The following is a 26,611-nucleotide window of genomic DNA, read 5'->3' as shown; positions in this document are numbered from 1 at the left end:
CTGGATTCCTGGGGGGTCAGTAAACAAACAGGGGACCTGCCCCCTGCCTCCTGGTCTGGCTCAGCTCCGCCTGCATCCCAGAGTGGCCTTGCTCACAGATTGTCAGGACGCCGCCTCTTTGAGGTTCCCCAGGCGTTGGGTCCGGATCTTTGCCAGGAGGAAATCATGGAGCTGTCGGATCCTGCCCTGGACTCCCCTGGCAGCACAGGTAGGTCAACCCAGTGGGACCACTGGGTGGTTGAGCTCTGAGTTTTGCCTAGAGCTTGGCAGCAGCTTCACTGAACTTTCTCAGTATGGCTGTGAGCTGTGGTTCCAATGGGTAATGGGTTTCCTAAATTACTTGCTGGGTCTTGGGTGTGGGGAAAGTATGGTTTGCAACAGCTAGGAGACGAGAGAAGTCCCGGCCACTGGTGGCTCTATTTTCCTTGCGTACAAAGGCATGCAGGTGGACAAGCAGGCAGATGAATGGGTCTCCCTAGGCAGGAGCACAGCAGCAGCAGTGCAGGCTGATTTCTTCCCTCCGATTTCTCTTCTCTCCACCTGCTCCTGCCTCCTGGCCCTAGCACTGTGCTCCTGTAACTATCTTCTTAAGGGCTCACTGACATAACTACCATTCACCCAGCCCCCACAAACCCCACCCCCCCAAAAGCCCTACCAGTGCCAGAGAGAAAGGCGATGGGCTGCAAGCCTGCAGGCCTACACTCGGGCAGGCTTCAGCGCTTGACATCTTGGTGGGCTCTGGTCAGAATCCTTCACGAAGCAGGATCCAGAATGCTGTCTTAGTCCTGTCTCGCCCATGGCACATACTTTGTGCTTTTCGGGGCTATTTCCAGGCTTCTAAGTGTGGTGGGAAGTATGAGTGGGAAAAGATAGGGACAGTGAGGCCTCGGAATATTCAAGAGGCAGGATCTCCATTACTCTGGCTGATCTGCTCCCACTCTGGATCTCTGTGAGGCAACCTCTCAACTGTCGCTAGAAGGCTGAATAAACTGTGAGAAGTATGAGCTTGTAGTTCACTTGAATTGCCTTGATTACTAGCATTTGGGAAATCTTGTGCAATTTTCCACTGAACGCCAACTTCCAGGAACCCACCTGGGCAGTGGTCTTGACAGAATTTACACTAATCAGAGTCACAACAATAGTTGTCAGCAACCCTATGCCATGCATGGGGGGACCAAGGGCAACCTTGCAGGAAACAGAACTGTGAGTTGTTTCTCATGCCACACACACACACACACACACACACACACACACAGAGGAATAGGATTTCTGAGCCCTGAGAGCAGCCCTTGTCTCTTCTTGCTCCCACTTGTCCCTCTCTTGATTTGATGCAGACCAGGGAGTGGTACACTCCAGGGATCACAGGGTGTCTGTGTTTCTCTCCAGGTTAGAGCTGCTGTTCCCACCCCTGCCCCTCCTCAAGATGGCACTGGGGTTCCCTGCTTAAGCCCAAAGTTGTTGAACGGGTCTTCTGGTGCTGCTGGACCCCTGGAACCAGCAACCATGAATCTGTGTTGGAATGAAATCAAGAAGAAGTCTCACAATCTCCGGTAAGACCTGGCACTAGCAACACATGCCTTAGGGAATTGCCTGGAATGTTGTTGGGCTCCATTTGCTGCAGCAGCTCGGCATCACCCTCAGTCTGTGTGTCCTGCTGTCCTTCATCTCACCATCTGCTTCTCCTCCCATACCTCCTGTGTACTGGGGGAAGAAACTTGCACTGAAGAGCCCTGAGACTTTAGAGTTGAACCTCAGATTTAAGTAGTTGTGTCACCCTTCATAAATTGTTTGGGATCTTCAAACTTCCATTTGCTTCATTTGTTTTTTTTTTAGGAATGGAAGAATAATATCTGCCCTCATTACCTCATGGCATTCACATGAGGATTGCAAAGTGCAAAATTGCTTTCTAAAATCAGAGGTGCTGATGTGCAGCTGAAGGAAGTGCTATTCTCTCCTCCTCCTCCACTCACAGCTACTCTCTTTTTTGCTAGGTCTCATGAGTTGACTTTCCCACATTCTAATGTCCTCCACTCACATCCTTGGGCTAACAATCTGGCTGTGCCTCCCCAAGCTAAGGGCAGCTCAGAAAGAGTCTGAAAGCAAGTTCTGCATCCATTTTCTTTCCTCCACCTCTGTGTGTACACCTGCAATTTTTCCTCTCCAGATCCTATCATCTAAGCCCAAACTCCTGGCTTCTAATGTAGGCTCTGGAGTCAGATAAGACTGGGTGCAAATCCTAGCTGTACCACCAACTTAACTGTCTAACCTGAGAAAAACTACTTAACCTTCCCTGCCTTCCCTGAAAGGTTGTTGTGGGGATTAGTTGAGGTAATGACTTTGGTAAAAGGGTTTGGCTCATGTGGCATGATGCAACAAATAAAAACAGTTGGGATTTTCAGCTGCAGGGAGTGGATTCAATGGTTGTACACAGCTTTGGTCAGCTTCCAGCTTCCTACCTCTTGGAACTCGTGGCTCGTTTGGAGGTCGGGATAGGCAGGCAGCTGGTGATCTGGTACACATATTTCTGCTTCCATATCTTAAACCCCTGTAGCTGGTGTTTGTCATCCATTTGGGTCTCCTGGGCTGCTGACTCTCACATTGGTATGCATCTTTGCACTTAGGCGTGCCCACGCTCAGTCACCCAACTTGCCCTCCCTCCCTCCCGTTCACAAGGCAGACTCAGATGAGCGCTGTGACATGACTTGAATCTTACAATGGTAAGAGAGGAAGCAGAGCAGCTGCCACCTGGCTTGCCTTTGCATAGTTTGCTGCCCTTTCCAGCCTTATGCAGGAGAGGTCCACATGGTGACATTTTAAGCCATTCAAGTATGGGCTGCCTCCCCAATCCATGGTCACTCACTCACACACGGTTTTTACACTGTGTTTCCTGTAGAAGTGTCTTGGGACTGTTTAGGGAGGTGGACGGGGTGGGGGTGGGGCGGCAAGAGGGAGGGCTCCAGGGCTTCTGCCCGCTTAGATCATAGCGGCGTCCAATTTTTTTGTGGGAAGGTTCTTATGTGAGTGTACTTTGGGAGTGGGGGAGTTGTTTTGTCACTTCAAAAAATTAAACATTGCTGATCTTACCCATTGTGTACAGTGCTCGCTTAGAGGCCTTCTCGGACCACAGTGGAAAGCTCCAGCTCCCCCTCCAAGAGATTATTGACTGGCTCAGCCAAAAAGATGAGGAGTTATCGGCTCAGCTGCCCCTCCAAGGGGATGTGACCCTGGTGCAACAGGAGAAGGAAACACATGCGGTAGGTTAGGGTCATGGAGGCCATGGTGGGTAGCCTCTCAGTCAGAAAGGAATCACTTCTGCTTAACTCAGGAGGGGGCTTAGCTCTGCATAGACCCCAGAAGTCATAGCAGATTATGTGTCTTGCTTGATCTTGCCTCTTTTTTTTTTTTTTTTTAATGCTCACACCACAGCATTTTATTAGAAGGCTTGATCTTTCCCCTTTATCACTATTGTCAAATGCTGGCCTCTGTTAAAACGTTGCCCTGATTTTTGATGAATATAATTCAGTGAAAAATCAGAGAGGAAAGGATAAAGAAACTGTGGTGCATCTACTCTGTGGAATACTAAATTACCATTAATGAATTCTACCATTTTTAACATGATGATCCCAACTGGAGACCATTATGCTCAGTGAAATAAGCCAACCCAAAGGACAAGTATCATAATGTTCTCTCTGGTATAAGGCAACCTTATGCAAAATACCAAAAAAAATTGATGCATAGGTGAACAAGTATAAACTTATATTCTCACAGATGAACTGTATAATGGAGACTAGCATACCTGGAAGTGAAGATACGTTGCAGTAGGTACTTCTACTCCCAAATAAAAGGAGGACTCCCAGTAAAACAGTTAAATATATCTTGACAGTATGATATTAGAACTTTCTACCTTTGCCTATTTTCTCCAAGAAGATTTGGGTTTTCTTTTTCATTTTTCCATCAACACATTGGTTATTCAGTAGCATGTTGCTTAGCTCCATGGTGCTGTAAATCTTTTGTCTTTATTTCTATTGATTTAGTTTCATGGCTTCTCATTTAAGGGAATGTATAGAACTGCGTAGTAGAGACTGTCATATCCAGATGTGAAGATACAATGCAGTATGCATCTCTACTTCCAAAGATGGACTCTCAATGAAACTGTTGGATGTATCTTAACAATAGGATGCTGGGCTGTCATTGTCTGTACCAGCAATGTCAGCACATACTTAAATAACAGAATGATGGACTTATGAGTGCTTATGAAGGACTATACTATTGTAATAATATGGGAGAAATAAGCTGGGGGAGGGAATATGAGGAGGGGACAGGGGAAATCCTAGAGCCTATGGAATTGTACCGTAAAAGTAAAAATAAAAGGGAAAAAAAGAAAACAAAAATAAAATAAAGTGAATACAGAATAGAATATAATACAGCGGGAGAACCATGAGCAAGTTTTATAGACAGTTTGTTGAGTAAAAGTCAGATACAAAAAGAAGAGAGACTTATGATTGCATTTGTATAATGTTTAAAAGTAGGTGAAACTAGTGGGTGGTTCCATAAGTCAGGATCGTGGCCCCCTTTGGAAAAGAAAGGTGTGAGAGTAACTGGAAGGGGCCACCAGGTGGCGCTCTGAAGTGCTCCTGGAGTTCTTAAGCTCAACATTTGTTACCCGGAGGGAATCACTCCAGGGAAATTCATTGAGCTGCACACTTTTGATTTTTTAGTCTGCATATTTCAACAAAATGTAATTAAAATTTTAATATACACCCTTACTGATGTGTTTTTTTTGCTTCTTTAAGCCCCTCACAGGGAACTTTCTTAGTTTTCCAGAGAATGAAGATGTCCACATTTCTGTCTGTCATGTGGCATAGATAGTTTCACCAAACAGATCTTCCATTGTCTGGGCTATCTGCCAGCCAGGAGGACTGTCCCTCCTTTGGTTGGGCTGCCACAACAACACGTGAGATTGCTGACGGGGTCATGTCACATTGAGATAAAAGGTTACGAAGTGCAGGATAGAATTGAAAGTGACTGAAACATTTCCTTCTCTATTGCTAAACCTCACAGGCCTTTATGGAAGAAATCAAATCTCGGGGCCCCTATATCTACTCTGTGCTGGAGTCAGCCCAAGCCTTCCTGTCCCAGCACCCCTTCGAGGAATTAGAGGAGCCTCATTCTGACAGCAAAGGTGGGTGGCTTTCCACTTTCCCCTCTTCTTCTTGAGCTATGTACCCATAACCGAATCTCATCCTGTTCTCCCCAAACTCATTTGCTAACCTGCTATCTAGGAGGATAGTTTTTCCCCAAGGAATCGAATATTTGGAAGGGGCATGATTCATCCTGTAAGAAGAAGCAAAGAAGAAAGACTGGGACAGGGATTGCAAACATGTGGCCCAACGCTGTGGGTGGCTCTCTGAAGCATCACACATGGCATTTTAGTGAGGCATGAAAAAGAAAAAAGAATACTCAAATGAGTTGAACTGACTCAGCAAACAAAAGCAACATGAAAGAACAAGTGATGATTCTTTAATTAACCAGCAAATAAGCAACACTTTTCAAATCTAGGAATCTAGATGATGAACTTCAAGAGGAAAAGTGACTGTTCTTTGATGCTGACCCTGGTGTCTTCTGGCCCCTTCCCCAGACAGAGGGAGTCGCTCTTGGACTCCATTCAAATAAAGTAGAAGAGAGTAACCTGTGGTGATTAAGTCTCAGTCCTGGCCCAGCAAGGCCTCTTCTCCGAAAAAAAAAAAAATTGTCACTTCTCTGCTGTCACAATGGGCTATGAATAGCCTGGTACCCTCTGTCCCTGCATTAACTGAACCTTTGATCCACTCTACTTACCCTATCAGTTTCTGGCTGCTGCTCGGTAGGAGGATTAAAACTTAATTTCTGCCCAATGGGCCTTAGGTAGGATAAGTTCAAGTAAAAGCAGGATCATTCCAGTATTCTGAACTTGGGGGCTTGAAACCTTTGGAGGGAGCTCTGCAAAAGGGATGGGAGCCTGACAAATCGGAAGCCTTGGTGGAGAAGCTGATCACGTGAAGCCTGTCTCTCACTCAGACCTTCGTAAAAAGCCTCCCTTCTTTGGGTGGAAGTGGGCAGCGGACACTAATGCCAAATCATGTCCCAGGGACTTCTCATAGCTCTTACTGTGTTTTACTCACTACTTATCTTGATGATTGTGTGGTTTTTTTTTTTTTTTAGATGAGGAAATTCCCATGATAGTAAATGGAAACAAGATGATCTCTTGACTGTGATGTTGGATATATGAATCAATGCGTGATTAAAATTGTGTAGAACCAAAGACACATGCTTGTACACACATACAAACACACAGAAAGTGAATACACATAAATAAAGCAGCTAAGGAACTTGAAAAACAATTGAAAGTATCCTTGTTGTGATACTGTACTATTGCATTGCATTTTGGGAAATGGATGAACAATACATATCATGTGACCTTTGTATGCTCTCGTGTGATTGCATGTGATCTATATGATCTCAAAATAGTTTAAGTATAAAAAAGCTAAATGTACAGAAGTTCAATCACGAAAAAATATGTATTTGCTTATGAATACACACACACAGGTATTTTACAAAGGATTGTCTTTGTCTCATTCTTTCCGTGAGCTTCCATTGCCTAACTGGCCCAACATGGCTTTCTGCCTGCACTTGCAGATACTTCCCCCAGACAGCGGATCCAGAATCTTAGTCGTTTTGTGTGGAAGCAGGCAACGGTGGCCAGCGAGCTCTGGGAGAAGTTGACAGCCCGCTGTGTGGACCAGCACCGCCACATTGAGCGCACTCTGGAGCAGCTGTTGGAGATACAAGGGGCAATGGAGGAATTAAGCACTACTCTGACCCAAGCTGAAGGAGTCCGGGCTACTTGGGAGCCCATTGGTGATCTCTTCATTGATTCACTCCCAGAGCACATTCAGGCTATTAAGGTACACAAACCTTTCTGCCCTGGCTACAGTCCAGTCCAATGCACTAATGTTCCGCCTGCTGAGACTCCGTTGTTGGCCTGAGCTGTCATGTAGCCACTCTCAGTTCATGTGCTAATTTGGAGCTACTTTGGCTGGAGTCTCCTCTGTTCTGCTCTTTCCTTTCCTGGGTTTTCTTGAGAGGATATGCACAATGGCCACCCATACCCTAGTCCAGTTACCCCAATAAACAAGCACCTAATTTGTGTTGTTGTATCAACACTCTTTGGGTGAAAAGTAGGGAGTTGAAGTGGCTAACTGAAAGTTCCTTGTCCCCACTCTTTGCTGTGGCACTTGGGTCCTGGCACTCCAGCTCTTCAAAGAAGAATTCTCCCCAATGAAAGATGGAGTGAAACTGGTGAATGATCTGGCCCATCAGCTTGCCATTTCAGATGTGCACCTGTCAATGGAGAATTCTCGGGCCCTGGAACAGATCAACATCAGATGGAAACAGCTACAGGTAAAAAGGCAGCCACAGTGAGCCATGGGGAGGTGCCTCAGTCTCACCAGGCTCGTGGGGGAGCTCTTCAGGGCCAAAGGAAATGACAGATGTTGCAATGAGACTTAACATGGGAAAACAGTGGCAGACCACTTGGGGCTGGAGTATCAAACCTTTGAAACTTATAGTGATTGGAATGAGGAAGTGAGAGGGGTCTGCCTGGATTTGGGCACTCAGGATAGACAGAAGCAGAAGAGAGTTTCTGGCCTGGAATGAGGATGCTATTCTCTGACCCTTGGGAACGCAGGTGAAAGGCTAGGTGATGATGAGAGGGCCTGGGACTGAAGAAAAGCCAGTTTAAAAGGATATCATAGAGATGTCTGGAGAAGCCAGGGAATTCCACACTAAACAACTATGCTGAATCCACTGGCTTCCTATGTTTTTTCCACAGGTATCAGTTGGCGAGAGGCTTAAGCAGCTCCAGGATGCCCATCGGGACTTTGGGCCAGGATCACAGCACTTCCTCTCCTGTACGTGAGCCAAACAGGGCTTGTCTTAGCAGAACCTCAGTGACCTTCCAAGATAGTCTTCTGCCTCACCTGGGGTCCTGGTGGGAGACCAATATGCCCTGACATGCAAGAAGCAATGAAGATAAAAAGTATAGTATGAAGAACAGGTTCTTGATCAGAGACCTGGGTCTGAGTTACAGTGACTCATCTTAATAACTCTGTGCAAGCTTGACAAAATAACTTAACCTTTCTGAACTTCAGTTTTCCCATCTGTAAGAAGAGCGGAAAATGTTACCTAGTACACCAGGTTACAGAATTAAAGGATTTTATTTGTTCAACAATATTTTATTGAGGGTTTACTATGGACCCAGGTAGGCATTGAGGCTGCATCACTGAACAAGATAAATATCCTTAAAATTGGAAGTGTTACATTCAGCAGAGAAGCTAGAGAGTAAGCAAACTAGTAAAAAAAAAAAAAAATAAATCAGGTAGGGAATGGGTAGGAAGTACAGTACCCAAGAGCGGAGGCATTGCAATTTTGAATAGCAGAGTGAGCAAAGGCCTTGCTGAGAGAGTGGCAATTGGGCAGACGCATAAAGGAGGTAAAAGAATGAACTATGTGGAAAGTTGAAGAAAGTGAATACCAGGTAGTGGACTGAAATGTCTGTGTCCTTTAGACAAGAGCATGTCATAGGGACAGCAAGTGGACCTATGGGAAAACCGAGAGGAAAGGCACAAGAGAGAGCCCAAGCATAGAGGATCTGGTGGGCAAAGGGAAGCAGTTCAGATTTGATTCTGGATGGAAAAGAGGATCTTTGACTGGGTTAAATCAAGGGCTGATACAATCTCAATTACATCTAAACAGTGTTGGCAATGACTGTTAGGGACAAGAGCTGGAACAGGGAAAGCTTCTAGTGGGGAAAGGACTATGGTGGCTCTGATTAGAGGTAGTCATGGAGATGGTAAGGGTATTCAGGTAGAAAAATAGATATCATGCTTTGAGCATGATATTTGGTATGTGGTAGGAGCTGAGTGAATGTTAACCTCTGTTAGACTCATTACTGTTATAATAGTTAACATGCAGATAGACCTGCAGAAGACTGGCTGCTATAATCACTGACACTCAGGTAACCTGATCCTCTCCGGGAAAACATAGAAGATAAAAGACATTGGGAAGAGAGAGAGGAATGGATTTTCTAAGTTCCTCATGAGAGAGGGAAATGGGCAGTGCCATTCCCCACTATCCCACGGGCCTGAGGAACTTGACTACAGGAGGTGGGAGGGTGCAGAGGCATGAGAAGAATGCAATGCCCACTTCATGCTCACAGGGGCAATCCAGCTGCCTGTAGTTGGATGGCAACCTGCTTAGAGAGAAGACTGTAAGGGTGGCCAAGGTCAGGTGTTTCTATTCGTGCTCTTGCCACATGTCTAATATCTTAGGTCACCAGTGACAGCCTCTATCCCTTCCATAACGTTAATGTCACGTAGAGAAGTGTTTTCATTAAAAGTGTTTTAGCATCTGCCCTCAGAAGCTATTAAAAGTTAGACATTCTGTTTTGGGATTGAACATCTCTTTGGGAGGATGAAGCAAGGGCCTGAAGATCATTAACGGCTAACTCTCTTCTTTCTCTTTTCCTTTCTTAGCCTCTGTCCAAGTTCCCTGGGAAAGAGCAATTTCACCAAATAAAGTTCCCTACTATATCAAGTGAGTTACCATCTGAATCAGAAGTGAGTCAGTCACCTGTCCACCCCCTCCCTCACCTGTCTTTTCACTGCTTGTCCCTACCATGCCTTGTCCATCCAGTCCAGTTTTCCTGCTCCATCTCAGGCTCAAGATTGTACCTGGGTAAAGATGAACTTTGTGTTTTGGAATCTCCAAGGTTCACCCTTGGATCCTGCATCTTCTTGCACCTGACCTGTCACTGCTGAGTGGTACACACACGCGTTTTGGGGGGTGGGGGGAGTAGACGCTGGCGCTATTGATGGTTTTGTTTATAGCCACCAGGCTCAGACCACATGCTGGGACCATCCCAAGATGACAGAATTATACCAAACTCTAGGTAAGAATGCCAGGTTCCTCTGTAAGGTGGATGTCTATACAGCTGCCTTTGTCCTAGAATGTCCATTGATAGATGAACGGATAAAGAAAATGTGGTATTTATACACAATGGGATACTATACAACCTTATAAAAGGAGATCCTGCTATTTGTAACAACACAGGTGAACCTAGAGGCCAACATGCCAAGTGAATTGCTCCAAACTTGAAGGGGAAACTCTACATGATACTCTCATGAGGGATCTTAAGTAGGAATCCTAAACTCATGGAAGCTGAGAGTAGAATGATGGTTGTCAAGGGCTATAGAGAAGAGGAAATGGGAAGGTACTGGTCAGAGGACTCAAGGTTCCAGTTGTGCCAAATAAGTAAGCCCCAGAGAGCAGCTCTCATTAACAATACTGGCTTGTAGCCTTAAAAATGTGCTGATAGTAGACCTTATGCTCAGTGTTCTTAAATATAATAACAAACAGGGCAAGAATGGAGGTTATGAATATACTTTATTGTACAGATGGTGGTGATGGTTTCTTGGACAGATGCATCTCCAGATGCATCTAATTGTATACATTAAAAACTTCATATGTACAGAGTTTCGTTTTGGCATTCCAGTCATACTTCAATAAAGTAATCACAAAGAAAAAAAAAAAAAGAACAGAGAAGAATCCCAACCAATAAGCAGGTGGCTATGTTAGTGAGTGCCACATCCTTTCTACAACACTTTTCCCACCTTTTCCTTCTATACCTTCCTTAGCTGGAGGCTCTACCTCCTACCCCCACCCCCTGGCCCCTGACCATTCTGTCATTGCATTGAGGAATATGCTTATAGATGTGAAATCCGATCTGCTTTGAAAGACACTGTCCAGGCTGTGATAAGAGTAACTGTTGTGTACCTTATCTTTGCCTAGTAAAGGGGACTTGCCACTATGTTGCAAATTTTATCCATGTTCATGCATGAAACTATATTTCATTCATTTCAACTGCTGCAGAGTGATCCATTGGGTATCACACAGTTTCTTTATCTAATTTATTGTTGACAGACATGTGAGTGTCTAGTTTGTAACTAATAAGAAACAGTGTTTATTAGTTTGTTCAAACAGAGGAGATTTTGTACCTGTCTTCTGGCGCATGCATACAAGAGTTTCTCCAGAACATGTTTTTTAGTCTACAAATCATAACATCAATGTCAGTGCATGTAACAAGCATTTTAAAAAAATGAAATAGACTAGGAAACATCAACTTGCAGAAGATCTTAGTAAGAATTATATTTGATATTAATTGTCTACAGGATTGTATCCTGAAATGTTTCAGTTGTGTGTATGTGCATATGCATGTGTATGTGTACTGAGTCATAAAAATGAATTTCTTACCATGTATTTTGGTCCAAAAAATACTTACAAATCACTGTTTTGGGATACTGAGCTGGCTGGGTGGTAGAGTCCATGACTGTTTCCTTTTTCTAGAATGATACTAAGTTGTTTTCCAAGGCGATCGTATCAGTTACCAGCAATTCTCATTCATCCACATCTTCATTGACACTTGAAATTGTCAGACCTCAGTTTCTTATCAATCTGATGGGTGTAAAATGATATCTCATTGTGGTGTTAACTTGTATTTCCCTGATCTGAATGGTTCTCTTTCCATTCTTTGCAGCTGATTTGAACAACATTAAGTTCTCAGCTTACCGCACTGCCATGAAGCTCCGCAGAGTGCAGAAGGCCCTGCGCTGTATGTCTCCCGTTGCACTTCCCTATGGCCTTCAACCCTTCCTCCTGCTCACCATTTGTCTGCTGCTTCCCACTTCCATCCCACCTTGGTCAGGGTTATTCATTACCTTGCTGAGAACTCTCCAAAGGCCGGGCTATGCAAGCTGTGCACACCTACTCCTTCCAGAGCCCTTCCACTTTCTACAAGCTCCAGACTTGGCTGCAAATGATCTTGATAGCCATCTTTCTCCATGTTCCCTTTCCCTTCCCCAGCACGGATAATCGAGCAACTACCTTATGAAGTATTCCAGCCCATGGTTGCTGTGTTGGGGTTATTGGATATGGCCCCAGAACCTTTGAGGCAATTCCAGTGGTTAGGATAGAGCATGGCTGCAGATATCACATGCCTTCTGGGCTTTCTCCGGGACACTATGTGTTCAGACTTCCTGGCCCAAGCATATCTAGCAAGGCTGATTGAGCACTGGGGGTAATTATAACGCCATCTTTGCCCAGTTATACTTGAGTCTTTATAGTAGGCATCTCTGTTCTCATAACAAGGTTCATAGACTAATGTATTTGCAGTTGAAACTGGTATAAAGATAGAGAAACTTAAGATGGGATCTGACCTGCTGAGAGTTAATGCAACAGAGCAGGTGACTTTAGTCACATCCCTCAATCTCCTTGAATCAGATGTCAAAGAACATACAGGCATCAAACCTGTCAGATTGATTTAGAAGACCCATTGTTGCTTTTTTCCTGCTTGAGATGAACAACTTTGTATCACACTTGCAAATGATTAGATTAATGCCTTATCTCCTTATTTCCTTGTCATTTCCCTGGGCTGCTTCTTTGGGCTACATTTCCCCCTCCCCTCTCCTTTTCTTGACAGTGGACCTGGTAACTTTAAGTACAGCCCTGGAAATCTTCAATGAACATGACTTGCAGGCTAGCGAGCATGTGATGGATGTGGTGGAGGTCATTCACTGCTTGACTGCCTTATATGAACGGCTGGAAGAAGAAAGAGGGATTCTGGTCAATGTGCCACTGTGTGTGGACATGAGTCTCAACTGGCTCCTCAATGTTTTTGATAGGTAAATGCCTTCAGCTCTGGCAGCCTCCAGGGTGACATACAATGGGTATTTTCAATGGGAGTGGGAAGGGGCTGCTCGCATGATACACTTGAAACCCAATTAAGCTTGGGGCTTAATATGAATACAGCCTTGCTGGGATCTAAGGAAAATGACTGCCAAGATGTTAACCCTTTACATATATTCATGCTCTCAGTCTCTTCTTTTAAATCCAGTGGTCGCAGTGGAAAGATGCGGGCATTGTCTTTTAAGACCGGCATTGCATGTCTCTGTGGCACAGAAGTCAAGGAAAAACTTCAGTGTGAGTACAACTCCAAAGTCTGGAGTGGTGGAGGGTGGAGGAAGAGGTGTTGCAAAGTGGAAGAAGGATGTAAGATAAGCAGAAGATAGGTCTTATGACGCAATGGAGGGCTACCCGGGCTACCTTGGGATGTTCTTGGTCCAGGAAATTAGAAAGCATGAATGGGAGCTAAAGACCAAGACGGGCCAAAGACCTGCTAGTTTTCCCAGTGTTACTTCTGATCTGATGTAGATACTTAGCCTGGATCTGCACTGCCATCCTGAGGTGTCCAGGGTCCAACTATCTAGTTCTATACTCTTGTGCCCTAGCAGGCTTAGCTTCCCCCTGGGCTGAAGCTCAAGCCATATTGTATATTCTTCTGAAGACTTTTCCTGTCATTATACCTGGGGTGAACAATCTGCCTTATCTGGGAGGTAGACTCTGTTTTGTACTTGCTGGTTGATAGGACCTTCGTTTTCTCTCCATCTTGTGCACCACATGTTAACTTTTTTTTTTTTTTGGTGGTTGTGGCAGAATGAGTGGTTACATTGTAATATGTGCTGACTACTCTGCTGCATGGGATGAATGCTAGGTTAAATTAGTGATTGACAGTCTAGAAGTAGAGACAAAGTACTTTTGAAGTAGTAATGGGAATATCCTGAAGGTTGAATAACATGTGCTGCATCAGGTTACAGAAGAGGAATCAATATGGTTTGGGAAAATTTTACAGGAGTAGAAACTTTCCCAGGCATGTTGACAGCCATTTTATTATTTATCTCACCTGATGTCTTTTGAGATGGAATGAACCGTGATTGTTTAGCTTCAATTACAAGTGAAGAAACGGTAGTGCAGTGAGGTTCATGATGTACCTAAGATTCTACAGGTTGTCACTAATGGGTTCATAACCACAGCCCAAGCCACCTTGCCTTCCAGTCTGTCCGTGTATCTTTTAAGCCTTAGGTGAGGTTTAAAGTGGACACACAGTAACCTCCGAAAGAGGTGCATGAAGGTTGGTTTGAGCTAGGAGAGACCTGATAAAGGTCAATACACTCCACATTCCAATGTAAATATCATGGTTTATCCCACAACCACTTGGAGATATTTTTTAGGTGATTAAATGTCTTGCGTTCTTCTTTTTGGATTGTCCAAGCTAGTGTTCCCTTCTATTTGTGTGTTCAGTTGAGGGCTTGCCACAGTATCAGACTATATAAGCTACATAAGCACTAAAGGGTATAGCAACCTAACTTTGTTCAAGTTTAGATGCCCTGACCCCACACTCCTCACTCATCTTGCTTCTTGGGAAATTCGTATAGCTGTCTTTTTCTCCCTGAACTCAGAGATGCTCATTTTAGTACTCCTGGGCTTCTAGAAGCTCAGGGATGAATCATCAGGTATTTCCATTTCAAAAGTCATTATATCAGTCTATGTACTCTTTCCCTGTTTCCTGTTCCCCTTCTTTCTCCTTGCTTGATTCTCTGACCATTCTTGCATTGGGGTTGGTCATTCTTGATGGTGCGGCCAGCAGACCTCTTCAGCCAAGTGGCCAACTCAGGCAGCCAATGTGACCAGCGCCACCTCGGTGTCCTGCTTCATGAGGCCATTCAGGTGCCTCGTCAGCTGGGTGAAGTGGCAGCTTTTGGAGGCAGCAATGTGGAGCCCAGTGTCCGCAGCTGCTTCCGTTTTGTGAGTATGGAAGTGAAGAGTGAGGTTCAGCGGGGAAGTAGGGAAGCATGGGTACATAGACTAACTTTTGTTTGCGAGTATTCAGCTACAAGGGTGTTTTGGGGGGGTGGCTCAACAGGACAGATGGTTCCCTGGGTTCTAGGGTCAGAGTCCTAATGGGGAGGGTACCAATGCCACTACAACAGAGCAGAACATGGACATCTCTGGAAAATAGGCTCACACAGGCCCTGCTGGGTCCTCTGTTTCTCTGAGGGTTGCCATTTTAGGGGCAAGATACTTTGGGCCTCAGGCATTCTCATTGACCTTCTTGTTTCTCTAGAGCACTGGGAAGCCAGTCATTGAAGCATCCCAGTTCCTGGAGTGGGTCAACTTAGAGCCCCAGTCCATGGTGTGGCTGGCTGTTCTGCATCGGGTCACCATTGCTGAGCAAGTGAAGCATCAGACCAAGTGCTCTATCTGTAGGCAGTGCCCCATCAAGGGGTTCAGGTAAGGAACACAGTACCTTCTGGAATGACAAAAATTGCAAATGTGTCATATGAGTCAGATATTACAAATCAATACATTGTACTGTTATTGTGTGATGACAGCTAATCTATTGGGCATTATTTTATCTTGTTATAACTCTGTTGCAGGATGTGTAACTTAGGAAAAAATTGGAAATGATACAATATTGTATTATGTTAGTTGTTTTATTAAGTTTGCAAATCCACAATAGCATAGCATGAATACTATTAAAATGTCTGTATAACAAAGGAGCAAGCCAGCAAATGTTTCTCAACTAACTCTCCAGTAATAAAAAAAGGAAATCTGATTGGTAGCGTCTGTTGACTTCCATGATGTCAGTACTCCCATTGTGGCTGATATCACTTGTAGGAGGTCTCTGAGCACAGAGCTGGGAAAAGATTGCATAGCTACATACCACTTTATAGAACATGCATCACTCAGGCGCAGGATAAGCATCCCTAATTCAAAAATTTAAATTTCATAGGAAAGCCAAGTGGTAAAATCTGAGCAATTCCCAAGTCAGAAACTGTTCTGGTCCTGAGTTTTTTGAGTAAGCAATATCCTGCATGTAGAGTAAATGCAGATACCCTCAAGAGAATAGCTAATAGTAAATTAAGAAGTTTTGAGTATTTATTGCCATAGTTTTTAATGCCATTTACTTGTGAATTTGTATAATTTAAATTTTAATGCTTACTGTCTTTAACAATGTAGAAAACCCCTGAAATTTTAGGTACCTGCTTTTGTGAGCTGATATTAGCTATCTTTAGCATACCACACTATATATCCACAACCAAGCTTAAGGAAGAAAGTGTTCTTAGAATGCATTTAATGTCTCGCTGGTTACGCTTCTTCTTCCACAAAGGTAACCGCTATCCTGAATTTGGTTTTCACCAGAAAACATTCCATCTATTATCTTTTTAAAGCACTAACTAATCTCCTTAGGAACATACTGTTATTTTAAAAAATGGTTAACATTTGATATTGGCACATTTTTGTGGGACATTGCACACTATACACATATACAGGATAGACTGATCCAACCAGATAGTTAGCATTTCCTTTTTCATGTCTGGTGTCTGCCAATTCTTCATACAAGGTATGGTTCATTATTGTGAACTATAGTTGCTCCAATGTAGTACTAGAACTTATAAATGCTATGTATTGGTACCCATTACTCAGTTCCTCCATCTCTTCTCCCCTGCTGTATTCCTCCATCTCACCTTGTTTTTTATAAGATGAACAACTGATGCATAAAAGTGGAGTGTGACTTGCCCATGTTCATACAACTAGTTAGAGTGAGAAGATCCAGGACTAACTACTGGATCAGGTGACTCCTGTAAGTCAAGGCACCTCTCTCCTCTACTGCATCTGAACAGTTCAACTGGGCTTTAGAAATGGATCTGAAGGGACTGTTCTATGTTCTACAAAAATAAAATTATCACTGTAACTTTTGGAAGGAACTTTTGGCCAACTCACCCAAAACTAGTAGAATACGCTTTGCATTACAAATGTATCTTTCACATATACGTTGGTCCCTAGGAGCCCAGATCTTGAGGAGCCATCTTTTTATAGAAAGTCATTTAATACAATGAATCTTTATCGCTACTCCCTCAATGCTTCATTTAAAAACAATCCTGAGATTCTGAGCTTATGACATCCAGATTTATGGCCTCTACAGTAAGGACAGTAAGGCTATTTGTGTGTGGAGGACTCAACTAGTACTGCACATAGGAGGCTAAACATGTTATGACTCCATGCATTACCGCCTCCTAATGTGGATATAGATTTGGATGTTAAGGGAACTGGAGGGTGAGGGAATCACTGTGGCCCATTGGATTCTCTTTCCTACTGTGTGTCCTCTCCCCAAGGTACCGGAGTCTGAAGCAATTTAACGTGGACATCTGCCAGACCTGCTTCTTGACAGGCAGGGCCAGCAAAGGCCATAAACTGCACTACCCCATCATGGAGTATTACACACCGGTATGGGGCCTCTGGGTTGGTCAGGGTGGGAGGCTGCAACTCCAGCAGCTGGTCCAAGACCTCTCGGCCATTTGTAGGGCACTCACGGTTTTACTGCAGGGAAAGGTCTTGGGAGAAAAGACAGAGAGAGCCAGGCAGTCCAGGTGACTCACATACTAGGTCCCCTTGAGACCTTCCTTGCTCCCTCCTGGTAGTGCCCCTGGGTGACCTAGTCATTTCCTGTTGCTTTGTCAGAATTCCCATCCTTTCTGGTCCCTAGCAAAACTTGTGCTCAAGTGAAGGATTCAGTCCTTGAGGAAAAGCATGTGCTTGACTTGGGTGCCAATATTCCACTTGTGTTTACCTGGAAACAGTGCTCTTCCCAGCCACCTAAGTTAGCATCCCTGCACCACAGCAACAGAATTGTTCCTGTGCTGGGTTCAAAATCTACACTTTCATGCTTAGCCTGCTGTGCTGCTCCACTTCCTGACTATCTTGATCCCCTTTCTGTTCCTACAGATTCCCCAAAGCCCCGAACATATCCCTATGTCCCTGCCACTCTCTCCCTCACTATACCTCTTTCAATCCATTTCACACAATCCATCTTTCCAAGCTGTCATCTCATCCAAAAATTGTGTTAGCACAGAAATATGCTTGACTCTGCGAGAGGAGACATACTCTTTCTTTTTTCATTTGTTATTGTATTATAAGGGTTGTTATGAAAGTCAAATCCAGATAACTGGCTAGGGAAGGTAGGCTGATAATCCTTTATTTCTTGCTCATTCTCTATATCCTTAAACTTATAGAAAAAGATCATTTTAAAATTAACAAATATAATGCACATTGTGAAAGGAAGTAGAGGTGTTTAAAGTATGAAATGGAAGTCACCCTATGTCCTGGCCTGGCCCTCCACTCTTCCGGTCCAACTTCCTAGAGGCAACAAGTGTCCCCAATTTGCTGTGTAGCATTCTAGTCCCCTTTCTAGAAGCAGGGTGTAGTAGGCATGAACAAGAGTGAATGAACACAGCTTCCCAGCATATCTGGAAGCCATTGGGATGAGTGCGTGTGCCCTGTCTCCCCTCCCCCCCTCAGACCACATCCAGTGAGAACATGAGGGACTTTGCCACAACCTTAAAGAACAAATTCCGCTCAAAGCATTATTTCAGCAAACACCCTCAGCGAGGTTATCTGCCTGTGCAATCAGTACTGGAGGCTGACTACAGTGAGACGTGAGTACCAGTGGCTAGTAGGGCTTGCGGGCAGCCTCACAGAGCCTGGGGTGTGTGCTGTGAACAGCTCAGTCCCACATGGGCTAGGGGAGTGTTTCTAGGTAAATCCCACTCATAGTGGAGCACCTCTGCTGGGCCTGACCCAGCCTTTGGCTGAAGAAGTAAAGTAGAATGCAATCCTGTCTTGGATTTTCATCATCTCTTGTTCATCTCCACAATGGGGGGTGGGGAAGAATGGAATGAGGAAATAGGCAGCCCAGCTGTCCCATCTTTTGTCCTCTGAGCCCTGATTACTTTCTTCTAGCCCAGCTTCTTCTCCGATGTTGCCGCATGCTGACACGCACTCTCGCATTGAACATTTTGCCAGCAGGTACCACCAGGGTTGGTGGGGGAGGGGTCACAGAAAGTCCAAGCCCAAGGGGAAGAGGTTGTCAGTTGGGCAAGGCAAATGGTGTCATAGCTGGTGGGGGGTGTACATAGTAGGGGTGTGCAACTGATATCTGAGCCCCACACTTCAGGTGGTGGGGACAGCACCCAAAGCTGTGGAGCCTACCATGTGGGATTAGAAAGCAGGCCCTTTATCCTGTTTCCCTGCTGTTTTCTGCTCTTGCTTCTCAGGCTGGCTGAGATGGAAAGTCAGAACTGCTCCTTCTTTAATGATAGCCTGTCCCCGGATGACAGCATGTGAGTTTCCCCAGCTGCTTACTCTCCAGAAACGGCTCTCTCTGGGTTCCTTCTGCCACATTTAGAGGTGTAACCTCAAGGCCATGGGCAGAAAGTGTGCTGGTTAGGTTCATTGATTCCCTAAGGGTAGCAGGCTTTTTCCTGGACATAGTATTTAGTAAAAATAACCTGTCTTTCCTCTATCAACTCTGCTGGGGAATGAATGATGTGTTATCACCTTATCAGCTGCCCAGGTCCCTTCCTCTTACAAGATCCTATCCTCTGTGCCCATCTAATACTGTACCAAAGACTCTTTTCTCTTGTGCTCTGCATGTCAACATCTTGTCTATTGCTGTACCAACCCTGAGAGACCTCAGGACCTTGACTAAAATACAGTCAAAGGGACTCACTGATGCTGGGACACAGAAAAAGGGCCCTGCTTCTCTATGGGTGTCCCTGGACCTTTCTGAAGGCCTAGGAGCCATGTGGGTCAACCTGACTCTGACTGGGACTCAGATTTCCCTAGAGAATGAGAAAACAAAGAAGGACAAAGAGTGTTTGAGAGGAGGTACAACGCAAACAGGGACATGATAAGCTCCTTGTTTCTCCAGGATCTGTAACTAGAATTCAGAAGCCCCAGAATCCTAAATATGATACCTGGGAATCCCCAACTACAGTCCCTGCTCCCTTTGAACACTGTTACCCCTCTCAAGCCTGACTATGTGGCCTTTCCCTATCCATGTGACTTGGAAATAACTCTTCCAGTGTGCTTTCTCAGGGCCTGAGCTTTGGAAGCTGCAAAGTCCTTTCCTGAGCTGTTCAATGCTTGGCCACTTCATTTCCTCCCCACATCCATGCAGAGATGAAGACCAATACCTGCTGAGACACTCCAGCCCCATCACAGACCGGGAGCCAGCCTTTGGACCACAGGCTCCATGCAGCATGGCCACAGAAAGCAAGGGGGAGCTGGAGAAGATCCTGGCCCACTTAGAAGATGAGAATCGGTGGGTGTGATAACAGTGTGATAACAATCTGCATGGATTCTATAGGCAGATGGCTTGGCTGTCAGTCTTGGAACTTATACATTTTAGCTGCATGACCTCCAACAAGTTATTTCGATTCTGTGACACCCCCCTCCCCATTTCCTCAGGCATAAAATGAGAATGGTGATCACTGTACTGACCTACTAGAGTCACTCTTGAGGATCAAATGTCATATCATACACAGACTCTGTGGCTAGCACAGGCTTACAGTAAGGATGCAATACATGTTAGTTACTGTAATGGTTATTTGAATCTCTTTAATTTGACCTGAGAATTCCCAAATGCCAATTGTATGAATGTCCCAAGAATGCAAACACAGAGAATAAAGAATCCAACCTGTCCATACTCTCCAAGAACTTTCAGTAGGAAGGGAGAGGCACTTATCAAGTAGTGAGGGTGCTCCATGGGGTGACAACACTGTACAGAGCATCTGAGGCCAGCACAAGGCAAGGCAAAGGAGATCACAGGGAGGTCATGTATCTCCACAGGGCCAAGCCACTTTGGGGAGCTTGTTAAACACAAATTCTGATCCACAGGTCTAGAGGTGCCTGAATTTCAGCATGTCCAACCAGCTCTTAATGTGGTGTCCAAGATACTGGTTTGCACACCACTTCTGGAGTAACAAGTCTTCAGAATGATGCCACTCAGAGTGTGAAGGGCAGACCAGGACCAGCCTGTCACCATTCAGGGACAAAAATAAATACAGAAAGAGAATAAACTTCTAGATACGTTTCTAGCAATTTGGTGTTTCTATGAGGTCAAAGCAAAGCTCAATTTGTCATAATGAAAAGGGTGGAGACGAATTTGAGTGTTGCTGAATTAGTGTGCACAGGGTATGAGTCGTGGACTAGTCATGAACATTAGAGTCACATATTGATCCACAACTTAATGACCCCAATGCTTTGGTTCTTTTCTACAAACAGTTGCTGCATTAGAGCAGCAGTGGGCAGGGGAAAAAAATCTGTTTTGTTGTCAAACAATAAAAAAGTGATGTGGCTCAAGTAGGCCATATCTTCAGAATTCTGCTCCCTTGATGCTCCAGCATGGGTGTTCGAAGTGGGCCAAGGAGAAGGGTTGTTGAGAGAAAGTGCAAGATGAGTGATCTCTTTGATCCCTCATTTATGTTATGTTTCCCGTCCTTGGAATCTGCAACTCTAAAAGTGAAGCATGTGAGTCAATGGCCCTAATGCCTCTTTTATTTGCAAAAGATGTGTTTATGTGGTTTGAAGGTCATGATTAATCCCTGCAGCAGCCCAGGAAAGCTCTGAGATATTTCTTATGTGAAATGTCAGCTCTCTCTTCTCTGGGGTCTTGGGATGGCAGAGTAAATGACACAGGTTCCCAAAAGCAAGAGTGCAGCTAAGGCTGGGCTGGGCTGGGGGAATATTAAAATTTCTCCCGGCTAGGAGGGCACATCTGGGACAGTTCTTGGCTTGTCTGTCCTTGGCAGGATTCTCCAGGGAGAGCTGAGGCGCCTGAAGTGGCAGCACGAGGAAGCAGCTGAGGCCCCCACGCTGACTGAGTCGTCCACGGATGCCGCGAAGGACCGCAATGAGGAGCTTCTGGCTGAGGCCAGGATCCTTCGGCAGCACAAGAGCCGCCTTGAGACGCGCATGCAGATTCTCGAAGACCACAACAAGCAGCTGGAGTCGCAGCTGCAGCGCTTGAGGGAGCTGCTGCTACAGGTGCACCTGCCCGCAGACCCCCAAATAGTAGTTCGGAGCTGAGGTCCGGGGCCGGAGAGCTGGGGGAAGGGCAGCACAGAGGAAGGAGGGAGGGGCTCCTTATGCGGATGGGGTGGGGAGCTGGCAAGCCACTTCCGGAAAAAAGCGGCTATAGCCTTTGGAGAAGGTTCCAGAGTAACCAGTTCTCTTCTGAGGCCTCCCGTGTCGCTGTCCAGGCACCGTAGTGCTGGCGGCAGAAAAACTTCTGAAGGATCACTTCTTCACAACCCGTTGGAACCCCACATTAGAAGAACAAACTTCAAAACTTGAATCAACACATTGATTATTCTCACTGTTGTGTTTGCTCGAAGCAAGTATATTTAGCAAGAGAAAGATTGGTGCTTTACAATAAAGGGGGCTCTTTCCTTTTGCACCCTTTGTTCCTGAGAGATAACATGTATGGCGTAAGATAGTTCTGGAGGCAGGTTACCCTGGACTTGAATGTGGCTCTGCCAGTTAAAGGCTGAATGAGTTACCTAACCCCACTAAAGCTTACTTTTCTTCATCTGTAAAGTAGGAATAATAATACTTCCAACTTCACAGCCGAATTGTGGTGAACATAAAATGAAATAATGCACAGAATTTAGCAGAATTCCAGGGATGTAGTGCGCACTTTGTAAATATTACCAGTTATGGTCATGATCTGTAATCTTCTTCTCCACACCTTTCCTGAGATAGTCTCAGAATTTATTCTTGGAGAATGCCTAGCATATACTGTTATATCACAAATTTAGGATTAGGGGTGAAATTGTCTGCAGAGAACTTTGGATTGTAAATAAAGTAATTGTAGCGCAAATGACAAGAGCCTTTTAGGTATACTGCCATGCTTATAAGAACAGTAAACCTTTGTCAGACAGAAGATAGTTAGTAACTGATGCCCTAAGAAAATTTGCCAAAGAGGAGAGCCACTGTTTGGGACAGTACTAAAAGCTTCATAAATCCAAGGACATAGGAATAGGCACAAGGTCACTAAGGTCAGCTCAGGAGATTGCAGAATAAGATCAGGAAGGCAAAGTTAAGTCTTGCTTTACCTCTTCTTAGCCCCCCACTGAATCGGATGGTAATGGCTCTGCAGGCTCGTCTCTAGCTTCTTCTCCACAACAGTCAGAAGGCAGTCACCCTCGGGAGAAAGGACAGACTACTCCTGACACTGAGGCTGCAGGTGAGTTCCCTGCCCCCTTTTCATAGCTATGTCTTGCCCAAGATTTCCTGCCTATGAACTAGGACTGGGCTTTTTTCCCCTCGTGGTGTTGGGCTTGAGGGTAGGGGCTACTGGTTTACTGGTCAATTCATCCATACATTTATTCTACAATTGAGTAGGCAGTGCCTGCTTTGTGCTAAGCACTCTGCTGGGAAGACACAATATTGTGGGTCTGTCCTCCAGCTGCCCACATCCTACCATGTTCCTTTTACCTCATAAAAGAATCTTTAGTTCTTGCCCCAAATTTCTCTTTTCCAACTCAGATGACGTGGTTTCAAAGAGCCAGGATGTCAGCCTGTGTCTGGAAGACATCATGGAGAAACTCCGTCATACCTTTCCCAGTGTTAGAAGCTCTGATGTGACTGCCAACACCCTGCTTGCCTCTTGATGGAACACGATCCCCATTCTGTTATCCACAGTACTCTTCAAATTCCATTCAAAACATTCCCTCCATCTTCACCCAACTTTTGTAACTCCTACTGGCCCCATATTTCTCAAGCAGAGTTATTTGGGCTTCGGGCAGCAGCAGGGATCTGGTGGAATGTGAAATGGGTGTGTGGATGTGCAGGACCTTGGGCAGGGGGAGGCATGATTCCTCTGACTCTGAAAATGTGCCCTTTGAGCCTCAAGCTTAAGACCAGTCCCTTAAGTACCCGTCGATTGCAGCCCAGGCAGATGGCACTTAGTCGCCCCAGTTGGAAGCAGAGAAGCTGCCTTGTATCATTAGGCAACGTGCATGGAATTATGGACAGGGAGAAACCTGATGACCCCAGGCTTCCAGCATTATTAATCCCTGGGTGTTAGTCCTAGTCTCCAATTAAAGGAGGCAAACGGATATCCCTGAGACATGCCCTCCCCAAAGTGCCCCTTAAGAAGTCTCAGCAGTGTGTGTCCTATTACATCAGCTTCAGGGCATAGCTCTAGGCTTCCTGATTGCTTCTTTCACAAATATTTTCAGTTCTTTCTGCATTGGTCCTTGGTAGACATTACCCAAGGGAACAACCATTCATTTCGGTTCCCACTTCCATCTGTAGACATGAAAAAAGTGCTTATGGGTTTAGATATTTTTCCCCAGATCCTCCTAATTCCTGAAGGCCTTAGCATCATGAGAGACCTGCTGAGTTGCTGGACACAGCTGAAGCTACCCTTTGGTCATCTGAATCTGTCCTCACAGATCTAGAAGAAGAGCATCAGCTTGTCTGGCAAGGGATGGGGGTGGAGAGTGATTTACTTGTATGAGGTAGAGTAAGTCACCCTCTAGCCTTGTGGAATATTAGTATCCAACACCCTTCCAGTCTGTGACCTTTCTGGCTGTTGGATTTGGTCAAATGAGGTGACTGATTGCCCCAACTAATTATCAGACAAGTGCACCTGGCCAGCCTTAGTAGCTACCCTTTGCAGGGAGCTTGCTGGCCACATATCAAGAAACTGATCACTTCCTACTCAGAAAATATCAGTGTGTCCTATCATTTCAAGACTTCTTTCACATAAAATTGACCTTTCTAACTCTGGAAGGTGAACTCAATCTTCAAACTGAACTAACTATTCTTGGGTAACATATACCATGACCCCTTCATCTGCAGCTCCAAGCCTTGGTAGAGTTGATGGCGGGGGTAGGAGTGAGCAAGTGGGCTTTGGAACCTTGAACAGACTCAGAGCCTACTTAGGTAGCCTTCTACCATGAGGAGCTTCTCCCCCAGAGCCCAGCAGTCAACTGCATTTGCCTAAGTTTGTATACATACATATCTACTCTACATATCCACTGTCAATCAGTGCTCTCCTGGCCTCATTTGCACATTAAATTTTAATACCTCTTGAAGTATTAATGTTCTGCCTTGCTCTTTGTTAGCCCAGCCTCTGGTTGGCATATAGATGCATCTTGGCTGCTCTCCAGGATGTTTCTTTCCATTGATGTTTGGGATGGGCTGTCCTCAAGACCAAAGCAACAGAAACCTGTGGACATAGGTGAATCTAATAGGAAGAGACACTCTGCTCTCTTCTCTCATTCCAAATGTTGTGTCCTTGAGTCCTGGGCCTTGGGTGGATTTTCCTTGGCTTCTGTAAACAGTGACTCAAGTGCAACAATACAGCAAATCTGTTTAGCTCACCCCACACAGAAAAGGAGAAAATAGGTTAGAGTTTGCCACACTAAGACAGAGTACCTCCTCTAACCCCTCCCAATTCCTAAGATCTGGCTCAGGTCCTTAAAGAAAGCAACAGTTGCTAGAAGTGTTGGAACCTAGATTGATCTGCTACATAGGAGAGAAGACAGCAACTTGGGTGCAGAAATCTAAGAAGGACGCCTCCTCCTCCACTAAGCCACAAGTTCAGAGTGTCAGACCACGTAACATCTCCCTTGGGTATTCACGAGGTCTTTGAGAGACCTGGATATCATGATGTATGGTGAGTTGGTGGTAGGCAGGCATTAAACACAGAGTCTGTGCATTAGAGTGGGGGCATCTTTGTAGGGAGAGCTGATATTACAGAAGAATCTTTGATCTGGACAATCATTCCCATAAGCACCGTTCTACCCAGGAAGTCTTGGGTTGCTGAAGGCCTGTGGCCACTGCAGTGGTTGGAGCTTGGGAGAAAAGATGTAGCTCTTGTTATGTAGGATTTGTGGTGTCGGTGGACTGAAATGGAAGGTCAAATGTTGAATTCTCATTAAGGGCATCACTGATTCCTTGTGATCCTGGGTGTACCCCCTTTAACACCTGAGGTGAGTACACAGCTCAATGATCCAGTGACAGTCACTGTAGCATGGAGTAATGTGTCCTCAGTGAGGTAATGGATCCTTGGGCATTGTGCATCCAAATTGGGGTTGGACATATTGAAACGAGTTGTATGTTGTTAAGCACCTGTTGAGTATTGTGTCTCCTAAAGGCATTGTGTGTGGTGCAATGTAGCGTATGGCCCTGAACTTGAAGGGAGGTAAGGGGAGTTGGTGGTGTGATAAACTTAAGGGAAACCTTTTCTGACTTATGGGATCAGCATCAGTGATGAGTACTGTGTCTGCTTGGGTTTTGCCAAATAGTGTCAGGGAACAGTTAGGATTGGTAGATGATTTATTCTTGACAGAACCTGATAGAGTCCAAAAGGCCGTCATGAAGGCAGCTCTGGCCACAGTTAGGGCAGAGTGGGTTTCTGGTGACTGAGACTTGTTAAGGAATGTTGTCTCGCTGGGGGACATTCTGCTGTGGTGTGGCTCCCTGGAAACACTCTCACCCAAATACAGAAGCTACATTTCCCCACTGACAAAGCTGATTGAGTTTCTGGGCAGATCACAGTAATGGGAAACTCAGAGGCCAGGCAGAAGCCATTCCTGAAAAATGTTTTCCCACCAGATTCATTTGAAGGAATACCCAGGATTCCTGAGGTGTGTGTGTTCAGGGTCTGGGCTTGCTCCACCTACAGCTTCAGACTAGAGCAGTCTTTGAACCTGCACTCTCCATGGCAAAATCACAACCTCTGGGACTGTTTAAGGTCAGGACTCTAGTCAAATTTCCCTTGCCATAGGTGACAGCTAACCAAGAAAACAAGTAGCTGCCTTAG

At 45.1% G+C, this 26,611-nt stretch overlaps 1 protein-coding gene across 2 annotated transcripts in view; it reads left to right on the top strand.

Moving 5' to 3' along the window:
• Positions 1-24,006, top strand: part of DRP2 (dystrophin related protein 2) — a 41,223-nt gene extending 17,217 nt beyond the window's left edge. For both annotated transcript variants that reach the window (XM_040999502.1, XM_040999503.1), the window contains 21 exons: positions 1,387-1,550; positions 3,098-3,254; positions 5,062-5,182; positions 6,676-6,944; positions 7,294-7,440; positions 7,871-7,949; positions 9,573-9,633; positions 9,927-9,988; positions 11,633-11,707; positions 12,575-12,776; positions 12,989-13,074; positions 14,579-14,736; positions 15,056-15,222; positions 17,109-17,220; positions 18,292-18,428; positions 18,733-18,798; positions 19,047-19,112; positions 19,952-20,095; positions 21,585-21,819; positions 22,900-23,020; positions 23,323-24,006. In XM_040999502.1, the coding sequence (XP_040855436.1) occupies positions 1,387-1,550; positions 3,098-3,254; positions 5,062-5,182; positions 6,676-6,944; positions 7,294-7,440; positions 7,871-7,949; positions 9,573-9,633; positions 9,927-9,988; positions 11,633-11,707; positions 12,575-12,776; positions 12,989-13,074; positions 14,579-14,736; positions 15,056-15,222; positions 17,109-17,220; positions 18,292-18,428; positions 18,733-18,798; positions 19,047-19,112; positions 19,952-20,095; positions 21,585-21,819; positions 22,900-23,020; positions 23,323-23,447 (2,754 nt within the window). In that variant the 3' untranslated portion in view covers positions 23,448-24,006. The remainder of the gene's footprint in view (positions 1-1,386; positions 1,551-3,097; positions 3,255-5,061; positions 5,183-6,675; positions 6,945-7,293; positions 7,441-7,870; positions 7,950-9,572; positions 9,634-9,926; positions 9,989-11,632; positions 11,708-12,574; positions 12,777-12,988; positions 13,075-14,578; positions 14,737-15,055; positions 15,223-17,108; positions 17,221-18,291; positions 18,429-18,732; positions 18,799-19,046; positions 19,113-19,951; positions 20,096-21,584; positions 21,820-22,899; positions 23,021-23,322) is intronic.
• The last annotated feature ends 2,605 nt before the right edge of the window (positions 24,007-26,611 follow it).

The sequence above is a fragment of the Ochotona curzoniae genome, unplaced genomic scaffold, assembly GCF_017591425.1.
Source record: "Ochotona curzoniae isolate NIBS_2020 unplaced genomic scaffold, NIBS_Ocur_1.0 scaffold_1852, whole genome shotgun sequence".
NCBI lineage: Eukaryota > Metazoa > Chordata > Mammalia > Lagomorpha > Ochotonidae > Ochotona > Ochotona curzoniae.
Note: the sequence above shows the minus strand (reverse complement) of the source record. Positions and strands in the feature narration are given on the sequence as shown.